Genomic DNA, 12,789 nt, shown 5'->3' on the forward strand with positions numbered 1-12,789 from the left:
ATTAACATTGACTGAGCTCAGGGTCTTAGCATTGGTTAGTGGGACAGGACCCAGTTTAATGATGCCCACGTGACCCTAGTGGGGAGCTGATGAGCAGAGAGAGGCTTGAATTTGTTTGCTTTATTTAAAATCAAGCCTAGATTTCCTGGATCATTGTGCTAGTCCACCTTTTCCAAGGAGTTTGATCTTATATGTAGAGATGATGGAACTGATGCAGAAAAGACAGCAGAGCCTGGGAGTGCACAGAAGGGAAGAATGTCCTGAGGGGGACATGGAGGGAAGGCTGCCTTAATGTTCCCTCCACACCGCACATTCAGAAGTCTTTGGGTAAATGCTCAGGCTGCTGATGCAGAGAAGTCAGGTATGAAGTGCTCAAAGTGTTCCTGAAGTCAAAAACTGAAGGTGCTGTCCTACCTTAGAAGGGAAGGCTTCAGGCAATTTCTCCTCAGCTGGTCTTACTTGGGCTCCTAGCCTGTGGCAGTCATTGCATGGACCAAAGGACCATAAAACTGTGCTTCCCACAGAAGGACCTTGTGTGCATAGCCTGGGGCTCTAACTGTAAAATCCAGGTTAACTGCCTCCAATTCAGAACATCATCTGTCCAAAGTCAGAAGTAGCTTGCTCTTGGATGTGCGCAGGCCCCACATCTGCTCACCTTAGTTGAATAAAAGGATAAATAAAGCAGTAGGTGGCGAGTTTGACTAGAGCCTAGGAGCTGGTAAAGGAACCAGTTCACAGACTATTCAGAAAGCAGCTGTGTGATTGCCAAAGATACTGAATGAACCTCTAAAATAGCTGCCTACTTCATCCATGGGATACTTCAGTGGGAGAAGTTCTTGGTGTCAAGCCCAAGAACTTGATGTTCAGTCCCTGGATCTCCCATGGTAGGTGGAGAGAAACAATTTCTACAAGTTGACCTCTGACCTCCTAGGGTGACTTAGATGACCCAGTGGGAAAAGATGCCAGGGCTGGCAACCCGAGTCCAGTTCCTGAGAGCCACAGGGTGCAAGGAGAGAAACAACTCTCAAAAGCTGTCTCTGACTCCTATAGGCTCGCTGTTGCGTGCACACTCCAAATAAGTAACTAACTAACTGCATACACATCACCACCACCAACACCACCACCACCACCACCATGCATCCCCCCCCCCCAAAAAAAAGGGTGCCTTGTGCCTTTCCTCCTACAGCTGCTGTTTTGTTCTGTGTGATCCCTTTGACTAGATTGCCAGTTCCCTAAGGAATACTTCCCTACTCTTAAATCAGACCCTACTTGGGGTCTGGTACCTATTGGCTAACTCTATGCTTCCTTATTGCTGGTTTCCAGGAAGGCTGGAGGCAGAGTGCAGCATCCCAGCACCCTGTCGCTGTGTAGCCAGTCATCTTATGAGATCAGCATTTAAACTAAGCTCAGTAGCTTGGTCTGTAAGCTAGTGTTTTCTACCACCCCAATTTAGATATACACATAGGAACCCTGGGAAGTGTCATGACTTCCTTATTCTAACCTAGGTAGTTGGTGCCCCCAAAGGGACAAACATGACATCTTCTGCCCATTTGCCCATCCCATAAACATGCTGTGATCTTAGAAGCCATGGACACCGTGCTAGAGATGAACACGCAGCTCTCTTCTCTGGATGTGCACAGTTTGTGAAGAGGAAGCCAGTCAAATCCTTCACACTACTAAGTGGCCAGATATCAACAGGAAAACTCACTTCCTCCAGCAGTGGCTGTTTAAAAGACCCTCCAGGCATCCAGGGAAGGAGCTCACAGATGAGCTGTCTTATTCCTGCTGTGTGAGCTCTGGACCAAGACGATGATGTAGATGTAACTGTGTCAGACCAGCGCAGTAAGCATTCCCTATTGCAATGGATGGCTTTCATCTTGCTGTGGATGAGTTATTTCTCTGGAGAGGGGCTATTGACTGCAGTGGCTGAGAACCAGTGCATCGGCCTTCCCTGCAAAGCTTCTTGATCTTTCATGTGGATATTCACATATTTTCAGTTTTATGTAAGTTGTTCGGATGATGCTCTTGGTCTTTCTGGCATCATCTCCATCCCAGACGCTCCTAACCATTGAGACATCTTTCCAGCCTGAGACCTGGTAGATTCTTAAACAACATTGAGATTTGTTAGACAGGAAGAAGGGGAAACCTATTAATTTCCCAGCTCCACTCTGTCTGTCCTATGTAAAACCTGTGGCTCCTGTCTTCTAAAGAACCATTGACTGTGTTTATTTCTCACTGTCGATCTGTAGCTACCAGATGTAAACCCATGAGAGCAAGGATGTAGACGTTGTACATAAATATCTACAAATATATACAAAAAGAGAAAGGCTAATGGGTCCCATCATTCCACACTGCCTTAGTTATGTTTCTGTAGGGGTGCTAAGGCACTAAGCACTAGGACCAAGGCAACTTACAGAAGACAGACTTACAGGCTTACAGTTTCAGTTCATGACCATCATGGCGGGGAGAATGGCAGCAGCAGGCAGGCAGGCAGGCATGGTGCTGGAGCAGTTAGGAGCTCACAACCTGATCCATAAGCACAAGACAGAGATGATAGAGGCATAGGGAGAAAGAGCTGGGGATGGTGTGGGCTTTTGAAACCTTGAAGCCCACTCCAAGTGACACACCTAATCCTTCCCAAACAGTTCTACCCAACTGGGGAACCAAGCATTCAAAGTCTATAGGGGCCATTTTCATTCAAACCACACTTGTCTTTCTGAAACAGCACCACAGACCGAGTATAGCTCAGTGACTAAGCAAGTGGTCAGCACATACGGTGTTTTCTTGGTCTCTAGGCCCAACCTAGACACAGACACACATTTCTCCCCCCTACAAACAAACTCTCTCTCTTTCTCTCTTTTTCTCTTTCTCTCTTTCTCTCTTTCTCTCTCTCTCTCTTTCTTGCCTTCTCTCCCCCCTCTCTCTTACACACACACACACACACACACACACTTAAACATTTACATCCACACACTAACACACACTCATGCACAGTCTCATATAATATATACATTCACACACACATCACATACATTTACAATCACATACACACACGCATACACACACACACATACACACACATATATAAAACCACACATTCTCACATATAAACACAACACCCATATTCATACACATTCTCCCACATACACATTTTCACACATATACACACTCAACCTCACATACTTATAGTCACACACACATGCGCACTCATATATACCTGTTCTCAACCCATACATGCACACACTTAGACATGCACATGCTGAAAACCATATGTTCATTCACACACTTGAAGGTTCAAGTTAGAACAACACTAAATCAAGTGGTGGTTTCCATCCCTGCATCAGTTCACCAGATTTTCAGAGATGGATGGAGACACAGTTTCTCCTATTGCCCCAGTGTCTGGAACCACACACTTTTCTCCATGTGGAAAACGATGGGTGTTTTTTGTTTTGTTTGTCCTAACATCTCATGTTTCAAAGATTCAGCAGAGCCTGGGAGTTATTGCCACCCTCTTCAGAAGCCCAGAGCTTTAGGTAGATGAATTCTAAGTCAACAGAGTTGTTTGTACCCAACCCAAGATTCCATATAGGAAGAAGCCATGCTGAGACAGGCGTCTGGCACTGACACAAATAAACTCTTGTTCTGTTTATTACTCTATGCCTTTACCATGACCTTTCTTCAACTCATGTCTCTATTAATGAAGTAGAAAAATAGCTCATTCACAGACTTGTGGGGAGGGCTGGTTAAAAACATAGACAATGGACAATACTGTGGGTGGCATTAAATATTTCCACATGAATCAAATGCTGGAATCACTATTAAATGTTTCAAAGAGCCCATGAGTGTCTAATGAGAACCAATGCAGGGCCTGCCTTACCAATGTCTCACTTCGACTGTGAATTCTCTTCCTCCTCCAACAGTGTGCACTCAAGCACACTGTTCCTCGGGCCCCTCCCTTTCTGCTCTTTCCTCCTCTGCCCTCCCCACATACAACATCTCCTTATCAGCTCTTGTCTAGGAACAGTGAGACAGGAAGGATTTTCTCACATACATGATTAAAGGGGCATGCTGTCTGTGAGAACAAGAGCAAAAAGGGCAGGTGAGAGGAGCTAGCGCCAAGGGAAGCTGAACCCACGCATGGAGAGGAAATGGAAGGAACAGATTACAGTCTTGAGGGCAGTGTGTGGAGCTGGGTGGGAAGGAAGCTGGTCAGTAATAAGAAAAATGGCTTCCTAGTTGGGCAGCACTTGCAATGGGGTCTTAGGTGACCAGTGTGATTTAAATTAGCAGGAAGGGATCATGTATCCTGGAGGGGGTGGGGAGGTCGTCCTGGGTTGAAGCTGGAGGACTCTCACTACCCTCTCTGATCCTTTCTGTTCCCTTTACTTACCAGGAGTTCAGGCCAGAGATGTGAAGGGAATCTTGCCCCTGATGGTCCTAATGGTGATTGTTTTCTTGCTGCTTCTGTTCTGGGAGAATGAGCTGACTGAGGATGTGGTGCTGACGTCTATAGAACAGTTGCATGTGGACTATCCTCAGAACGCTGTTCCTCTGAGGTACTGCAACTACATGATTCTCCAGAGGGTCATCAGGGAGCCCGACCACAGATGCAGAAAGGTGCACGTCTTCATCCACGAGAGGCCTCAGAAGATCAACAGAGTCTGCACTTCCTCCAAGAAGATGCCATGCCCGAATGACTCTGACCTTTTCTGCTTCCAGAGCGAGACAAAATTCAGGATGACAGTTTGTCAGCTCATTCACGGCACCACCTATCCTGCCTGCAGGTACCACATTTCTCCCATAAAGGGGTTTGTTCTTGTGACTTGTGATGACTTAGGGCCAGTTGATCTCCAGGGATATGTGGAATAACTTGCCATCAGCACTGAGTGTGAGGACTTCTCATCTGTCCCGGAGCCGCTCTGGTTAACCTGAACTGTGGGTGTGGGGTAAGGCCGTGAATGGAAGGTGTAATGTGATTAGTCCTTCCAGTGTTGCTTAGACACGATCATTGGTTCTATATCAATAAAAACATTTTTGCTGAATTAAATCGCAGGCTCCGCATGCGTTTTAAGTTTTTGTGCCTTGTCTTTGAGTCATTCAATGGAATTAATGGGAATCTGAGGTCAGATTTCAGTTGGAGAGCAAGAGTCAGTTAGGTGCGACGCTCAAGGGGCCGCCAACCAAGCACCACACAAACAAAACCCAATAATTAGCGTAGATAGACAACATTTTAGTCAATATTCTGAAAAATCAAAATGATAGCAAAAATCCCTTTTGTGTAAAATATCTACATCTCAAAGATCCAGCACGATAGGGCAAAATTGGAATGAGCCAGGCCATATGAACGTTACCAGCAGGGGAACAGATCACACTGTTTAAAATGTTAATTTTGTGCATGAAGGATTACATGGCATGTACTTTTTTGAGTTATGATTTTATTTATTCTTCAATAATCGTATATTATGGATTTTTTGTTTGTTTAAGAGAGGACCTTACTTTGTAGCTCCAGATGGACTGGAACTCACTATGTAAACTAGGCTGCCCTCGAACTCACAGAGATTTGCCCACCTCTGCTCTTAAGAACTTGAATTAAAAGCCTATGACTCGTGCCCTACCCATACAATGTATTTTGATCATATCCATTCCTTTTCACCCTATTTCCTTCTGACCCCTCTCCCAGCCCCTAATTATTTGCAAAGTGGTCAGCCTTGAAGACACAAACAACAAAAATGAATCTGCATATATATGCATATATGCAAATATGTAATACTATGCAGATTTATAATAACAAAAGAAAAAGAGATATCAATTTGAGAATGGGCAAACATAGGAGGGGTTGGAGGGAAGGGACATGGGAGGGGCCGGAGGAAAGGGAAGAAGGAGAAAAGCAACAAAATTCTGTTTTAATTAAAAATAAATTTAAAGTATCACCTTCATGCTCTCTCATTCTCTTAAAAACCAAAGCAAACCAAACCAAACCAAACAAAACCAAACCATGGTGTCCCATTTGTGTTGGCCAGCTATCCTGAGCACAAGACCTGCCCTGTATGGTTGCTATACCAGGTGTCACTCTATTAAAGAAAAAAGAATTTCCCTCTTCCAGCAGCTATCAATTAATAGATTTTTACCTGGGAGTGCCACTTTATCTCTACTTCCCCTTGAATTTCTTATTTGTTTTATTTGCGTGTGTGTGTGTCACACTTATGTAGTACCCATGGAGGTAAGAAGGGGCATCTAGCTACCCCGAAACTACAGTCACGGGGGATCGTGAGACTCTCTGTGAGTTCTGGAACCTGAACCTTGCTCTCTGCAAGAGCCATAAGTACTTTTAACCTCTGAGCCATCTCTCCAACCTGCAATTATTAATTAATTAACTAATTAATTAATTTAAAAGAAAACACTACTGGGGTTACCTCTTAGGGACTTTGTCCTTTAATATATTTTTGAAATTCATTGTTTGCGAATCTCATACATGTATGCATTGTGTTTCCATCAAACACCCCAGGCTCTCTCTGCTTCGACTTTTCTCACCCCCTACATTTCCACACACCACTTGTTCTTTCTCAACTCAGAGCTTATCTTTCTGGGTCACCCTGAGTTTAGAACTGACTATCAGAGCCTGAACCTGTGGTCTGCCCAGGTCAGCAGTAAGTGGTAGGGCCTGTGAGTCCTTTTTCCCTCCATAGCTGACTGTTTGGAGGGCCTGACTTCTGTGGACTCAGCTCCTGGAAGTTTACGATTGCCATAGACAAGTTGTGCATAGAAGATGCCATTTTGCAGTCCCTCCTCTCACTCTATGGCTCTGATACACTTTCGGTCTCCTCCTCACAATGTTGTGTGAGCATTGAGGGGTGATTTAAACCTCTTGCCTGGGGATGAGCCATTCTTTATTCTCAGCATCTTGGGCAGTCAAAGGTCTTTGCACTCACCTTTGTTCATCACCAGGAGTGAACAAAGCCTTTATTTAAGGCTGAGATAGCCTTTGTCTGTAGGCATAAACACAGATATTTAGAGGGTGGTTTGATGCTATGTCAATTTAGCTAAGTAGTCAGATTAGATTCTCCTCCCCGTCTAAGACCTTTTCAGTCATGGTTTAAAGTATTAGGCAAGCCCAGAATCAAATTAGGAAGCAGTGGTTTACCCCTAACATACCTGTATCAGTCGGGCCACCATTGTATCAATAGGTTCATCTTGTGAGGCAGGATGGTGTTACATTTCACAGCTGTGTTAGCTCATCCATGCTTTTACTCCACAGAGTCCCACTCGGAACTATGTAGCACTTTGAGAGCCAGCCCAGCCCGGAAGAATTTCCAATGAGCTCCAGCTCAGTTTCTCCACAGCTTTCATCCGCCTTTGAGCTGTCTCTCTATAGCAGTAGGGTGGGGGTGGGGGGGGCAGGAGGAATGGCTGGAGCCTATATTTTGGGGGTCACTTCTGGGGTCTTAAAGACTTCTCTAAAGATAGGTTATACACATTACACTGCATCTGTCCCTGTTCACCAGCTCCTCCTGGTCTCCAAAGAAAAGAAAAGAAGTTTGGAAGGCATCCAACTGTGTCAGAGACCATTCCCCTAAAGACCGTGGAGAGCTGCGGATACGAAAAGTCTGAAGGGAGGACTGAGTCTCTCTGAGCTAAGGTTTTTCCTCTTCAAAATTCTGAATGAAACAGAGAGGCTTTGAGCCATACTGCAAACTCCCTCCGCTTTTGATATTTGCTTGTCAATGTGTAGTCACCCAGTGTTCAGCTATGGATGTGGAAACCTGCAGCTGGAGAGGAGAGGAAGACAAATTCTGCCTATTCTGGAAACTTCATCAAGTCTCGATAATTAGTCTTCTGTCAGTATGCTTCTAGTAATTAGTTTTTTTCATCTATAAAACTATGATAACCTTTGTGGTTTTGTTTCCCAAGTCTGTTATCCTATTGTTTTGTTTGTTTGTTTGTTTGTTTGTTTTGTGGTTTTAGAGCTTTATTGTAGCAAGGCAGGGAGAAAGACAGAAGGTAGAAAGAGAGGCAGGTCATGGCCACGTGGAGAGAGGGGGAAGGGAGAGAGAGAAAGAGGACTACAGGTGAGAGTAAGAAAGTTGAGAGCTTAAAGAGCTTGTTTTATTTCTTAAGTAGTGCAGAAAGCGGCTTTGCTTGAGGGAAGGCTTAAGTCGGAAAATTAGTAAGAAATCCAGATAATGAACAAGTAGGGGCCAGTTTATGGGGTCATTAATTCTGAGTGATGTAGTCTCAAGCTTGTATGTGGGAAGCAAGACTCAGAGAGTGAGTGGGCCGGAGCAGGGTGAGCTGTTCCCAGATGTTGAAGGGCTTGTTCTGTCCTGATCTTTCCAGTTGAGAGACTTCAGTTGTTGCACCAGCCTTTTGGACTTAACTCAAGGTCGTATCAAAAGAGAAGGTGCATCTCTGTGGGCTGCTAATTCTGTCTTTTATGACCGACCAGGTAGGTTTCCAGGGAGGAGGGCAACTGTCCCAAGTGAAACACAATTCACAGCTTGTAGGTCAGAACCTGTCTCGTGGCTTCTTTCACACAGGGCAAGGCTTCTCCAGATGAATTTTTTTTTCTCTGTCAGAATTCCATCATCGTTGTTGCCTTGGGAATTTTTATGCGCTCCCAAGTGAGCTGAGTGCTCAGTGTCTGAACAGAGAAAGAGAAGGGACGGCGCGGGGATGGGGTGGGGGGGGGTGGTGGCAGGGTTACAGGAGGGCAGCCTTGGTCAGAAGCAGGCAAAGCAGCCCATTGCTGCTGTTTTCTTGTCCCATCCCTGGGCGGCATTGTCTTCCCCTTTGCCCTCATTCCCTTTATGTCTCTTCCTCCCTCTAACTTCTCCTTCCTCTTTAAAAACAACTCTTGAAAATAAATGAGTCCCTTTAAGGTACAAGTGACATTGATCTAGGAATCCACTTTTTAGCATTTTCATTTAATAGAGATCAAAGCCCAACTCAGATAAATTGTGGCATTTAGACATCTTTACTTTGGAGTGTGTGTATATATTTTTAGTGAACACCTAATAATTTGCAGTCAAGCGCAGTAGCTGTGAATTCTGCCTGTGTGAAATATGTGCTGAGACAGAGATCTCAGCAACGTTCTTCCGCACTGCCTTCCTGTTTCCCTAAAGTCACTTCACCAAGAGGAGTCAATGGCAAAGAGGTGAAGATCCAGAAAAATAACTAAGTTATTTAAAGTTTCTTCTTCTATTCAATATCTACCAAGTCTATGCCTAGGGCACACAGTTTCAAGGAACACATGTAGCCAGAGTTCTTTATCCACTAATCATCAGGTATTATAGTACATGCCTGTCATTTAGTGTTCAGGACGCTGAGGCAGGAGGCTCAGTTTTGAGTTTCAGATCAGCTTGGGTAATTTAGCAAGTTCTATGTCATCCTGTTTTAAATAGTGATTCCTGTCTTTAAAGACAAGTGAGAGGCTGGAATGTGACTCAGGGGTTAAAGGCTCCTTCAGAGGACCAGATCAATGCCCAACACCCACATCAGGCAGTTTACAGTGCTCTGTAACTCTAGGTCTAGGGAGTCTGGTGTTCTCTTCTGGCCTCTCAGGGTTCCTGCATTCACAATTATGTATGCGTGCGTGCACGCACACACACTTAAAAATAGTAAAAAAAAAAAAAAAAAAAAAAAACATAAAAAAATAAGTTATAAGAGATCCACAGAAATGAGACATTCAGTAGACTTAAGTGAGGAGAAGAAGATGTGTCAAAGAAAAAATGCAACCTGGATTTGGCTTTGGGAACTTTCAAGAGGCAGAAAAGAAAGCCCCAAAGTGGGAGAGGTGGGAGTCTGAGAGATGGCTCAGGGGTGGAGGGCACTGGTTGCTCTTTCAGATGACTTGAGTTTGGGTCTTCACACGTACATCAAATGGCTCATAATCACACATAACTCCAGCAGCAGGGAATCTGACATTCTTTTCTGGCCTCTGTGGGCACCCATGCACACATGACATGTACAGACTCACAGCCATAAATACAAAATAAAATCTGGGGGAGGGGGGAGTGTAAAAAAAAAGGAGAGATGGAGTCTTCTGGTGTGTTTCGATAAGAAAGGGTCACCCTGATTGATCAGGGCTGCTTTGTTTAGCAAAATCACAAGGGAAGCTCTAAGTCCTGACTGGAATGAGAACAAGCAAAGGTTCAGCTCGTAGCCTTCAGGGGCGGGCGTTCTCTGTTTCTGGAGGCAAGGAGAGAAGTGTTGAGAGGTCCAAGAAAGTGTCTTTCAAGTGATGGTTTACAGAATGGGGTCGGGGTACAGGGTGGGATGACAAAGGAGGTGAGGTGACAGTGAAGAACACACATGGGTAGGAGAAACTTTTAAAGGGGAGAAGGGGGAAAAGGGAAAAAAATCATTCTAGAGTGTAAGAGAGAATTATCAACACAAATGATCATCTTCTCTGGGGCTCATACTATGGAGTGTCTCACACTGACAACACTAAAGATCTTCACGTTGACTAGTCATGCTATGCTGCTGATAGTTCGGATGTGATGTCAGAGCAGGTCCGTGTGTCTTCTAGCAGTGGTCAGAAAGGATGTTTCAGGATCAGGGAGTTGTCAGCCTTACAAGAGTATGGGTCGTACCTGTCACCTAACCAGACAGTGAAAAGACTGGACACAGTGAAACATAAAGAAAGATGTGCAGTCAACTGTCAGAGAGCAAAACAATAGATACTTTGGGATTAAAGGAAATGGCAAGGAAGACTTCACAGAAGGAAGAGCAAGCAGGGTGCTTCCCGGCTCCAGGTTCAGACTGCCACAAACACACTCTGTCCAGTTCCCCTTGAGTGTTCTTGGCTTCTGGATTTCTCAGCAAGCCCACACACATCTCTCTACCCCTTTCTTGCCCCTCCTCCCCTTGGTTAGACCCAATAGTAGAATCTTTGACTATGAGACACAGTTTCACTTCCAGCCCTGCAAGAAGCTGGACTCTTTCTCGGCAGCATCAACTTGTCAAAGGAACTGGTAAAGAGAGATTTGTGACTGAGAATGGGTGGTGAAGAAGCCAGGGAGTAGAGAAAGGTTACTGTCTGTGCCTGTTCACATGGCACCGGGAGCCAGGTCCTGTGTGGGCAGTAAGAGACAGCAATAGTGAGGTGTGAGATGACTTTGACCTACGTGGAGACTGTAGACCCCTCCAGCAAGAGCAGAAAAGAGAAAGATGCTTGGTCCCTGCACATTAGATTTAGCTCATGGGTTTTATGTCTTTGTTTATCATTTTGTTTTTTCTTCAGGTTCGTAAACTAAGGCTAAATAGATAGAGTGAATGATTGTAAGTGGAAATTTTAACATTGTTGCTCAAGGGACTGTCATCTTGCTATGTCATATTTCAACTATATCTGTGGGAGTTTTATGTTTAGAGGTTGTTACTAAGAATAGCTACCCTTACAAAAAGGAAAACATCTCCCCTGCATTCTCCTTCCTTTTATCTTTACTGCAGACAAGATCACCGGACTTATGAGATGGCAGTCTTTCTGCTGCTGCTCGCCCTTGGACTGCTTCTTGCAAAGCCTTCAGAAAGCAGAATGAAGAGGACCACAGAACAATTTTCACAGGAAGAGATGCAACCTGCTGCAAAACAGATTCTAGAGGAATCAGCAAACTCAACCCTGTCAGACAAAAATACTGGCCTCAGCATATCCAAACATGTGATGTCTGCCACACCCCTAACATCCAGAAGACTATCTTTTATTATCCCCAAGGGAAATACTATGAGAGATGGCAGGAACTGTGTAAACAGCCTAAGAGTCTGGAGAACCGAGGTAGACGTGAATGCGTCCTGTCAGTTGGACAATAACTTTATACATGGCTCCATGGATGTGAGCCTCAGAATTCCCAAGGCCACCAGAGGGAAGTGTGAACAAACACCTAACCCAAGCAGCAGTGGGAGCCTAGGACTGGAGCATACCACATGCAAGGTCCTTGCAGGCCACCAGTGCTTCAGGTCCCATGAGCACAGCATCACCTCATTAAAGAAAATCCTGACAGTGCTGGCAAGCAATTCTCTGATGAGCTGGTTAGTTAGTGGCTGTAAATTGTAAATCACAGGCTTTGGGACTAAAGAAGGACAAGTTCATGGTCATTGTTGCTTCTCTCCTTCTGCCTCACACATCTTTCCTTTAGTAAGTGGTGAACACTATTGGTACTAACCGCATGAGCGAAACAAAGTAGCAGCACAAATTATTTAAAACTTGTAGCTGACCCTAGAACACACACTCATCTTCCGGCTCTCACTCTTGTTCCCACAAACTGAACTCCTTCCTGATTTAACTATCAAGCTACCCCAGAGCTGAGTTTGCCCAAGTGGACAAAGGTAAGGAGAGAAACTTCAGGTCAGATAGTGTGAATGAGGGTGAGATACATACTCAGTCCTGCTCTTCCAAGGATATTGAGTATGTGTGTGCCCCTGAGCACACCTGCCTGCCACCCAGCTGTGGGTGGCTTGTCCCCTGGGAGATGTCTCGACATCAACAGATCAACCTGCATTCTTCTTCCCCTGTGGCTATCTCAGGACCGCTGCAAAGAGGAAACAAAGCTCTTGTCACCGCTAGGTAAAGTCTGGCTACTCACGAGCTGTGCCTGCTGAGAGGCAAATTATGGGAAATAGAGGAGGTAGTGATGTGTCAAGTATATGGCAAGTTTCAAGCAGGGTTATCTTCGATCTTGATGCTTTCTCTACCATCTTAAGCCCGCAGAGTTAACAGTGCATGAAGCACAGACAGTTACCAGGTTGTTATTCATTGTTGTGCAAATGTATGTGCCTGTTTGCCCTCTAATCCTTCAT

The 12,789-nt window shown here is 44.9% G+C and overlaps 2 protein-coding genes across 2 annotated transcripts; both read left to right on the top strand.

Annotated features, from left to right (window-relative positions):
• The first annotated feature begins 4,021 nt into the window (after nucleotides 1–4,021).
• Rnase12 (ribonuclease A family member 12 (inactive)) lies at nucleotides 4,022–4,915 on the top strand. The gene is made up of 2 exons (XM_021182678.3): nucleotides 4,022–4,099; nucleotides 4,394–4,915. Exons 1-2 carry the CDS (start codon nucleotides 4,066–4,068, stop codon nucleotides 4,867–4,869), a joined length of 510 nt encoding a protein of 169 aa, XP_021038337.2. The 5' UTR covers nucleotides 4,022–4,065; the 3' UTR covers nucleotides 4,870–4,915.
• A 6,006-nt stretch (nucleotides 4,916–10,921) lies between these two features.
• Rnase11 (ribonuclease A family member 11 (inactive)) lies at nucleotides 10,922–12,789 on the top strand. The gene is made up of 2 exons (XM_021182701.3): nucleotides 10,922–10,970; nucleotides 11,446–12,789. The coding sequence occupies exon 2, from the start codon at nucleotides 11,468–11,470 to the stop codon at nucleotides 12,044–12,046; it is 579 nt and encodes a 192-aa protein (XP_021038360.1). The 5' UTR covers nucleotides 10,922–10,970; nucleotides 11,446–11,467; the 3' UTR covers nucleotides 12,047–12,789.

The sequence above is a fragment of the Mus caroli genome, unplaced genomic scaffold (genome assembly GCF_978045245.1).
Source record: "Mus caroli unplaced genomic scaffold, Mus_caroli_1 scaffold_12, whole genome shotgun sequence".
NCBI classification, from domain to species: domain Eukaryota; kingdom Metazoa; phylum Chordata; class Mammalia; order Rodentia; family Muridae; genus Mus; species Mus caroli.

Excerpts from the sequence above, each read along its gene's own strand:
- Rnase12 (XM_021182678.3), top strand. The coding sequence starts at position 4,066 with ATGCTGTCTGTGAGAACAAGAGCAAAAAGGGCAG. Across the intron at positions 4,100-4,393 it reads AACAAGAGCAAAAAGGGCAG|GAGTTCAGGCCAGAGATGTG; the intron begins GTGAGAGGAGCT and ends TTTACTTACCAG.
- Rnase11 (XM_021182701.3), top strand. The coding sequence starts at position 11,468 with ATGGCAGTCTTTCTGCTGCTGCTCGCCCTTGGACTGCTTCTTGCAAAG.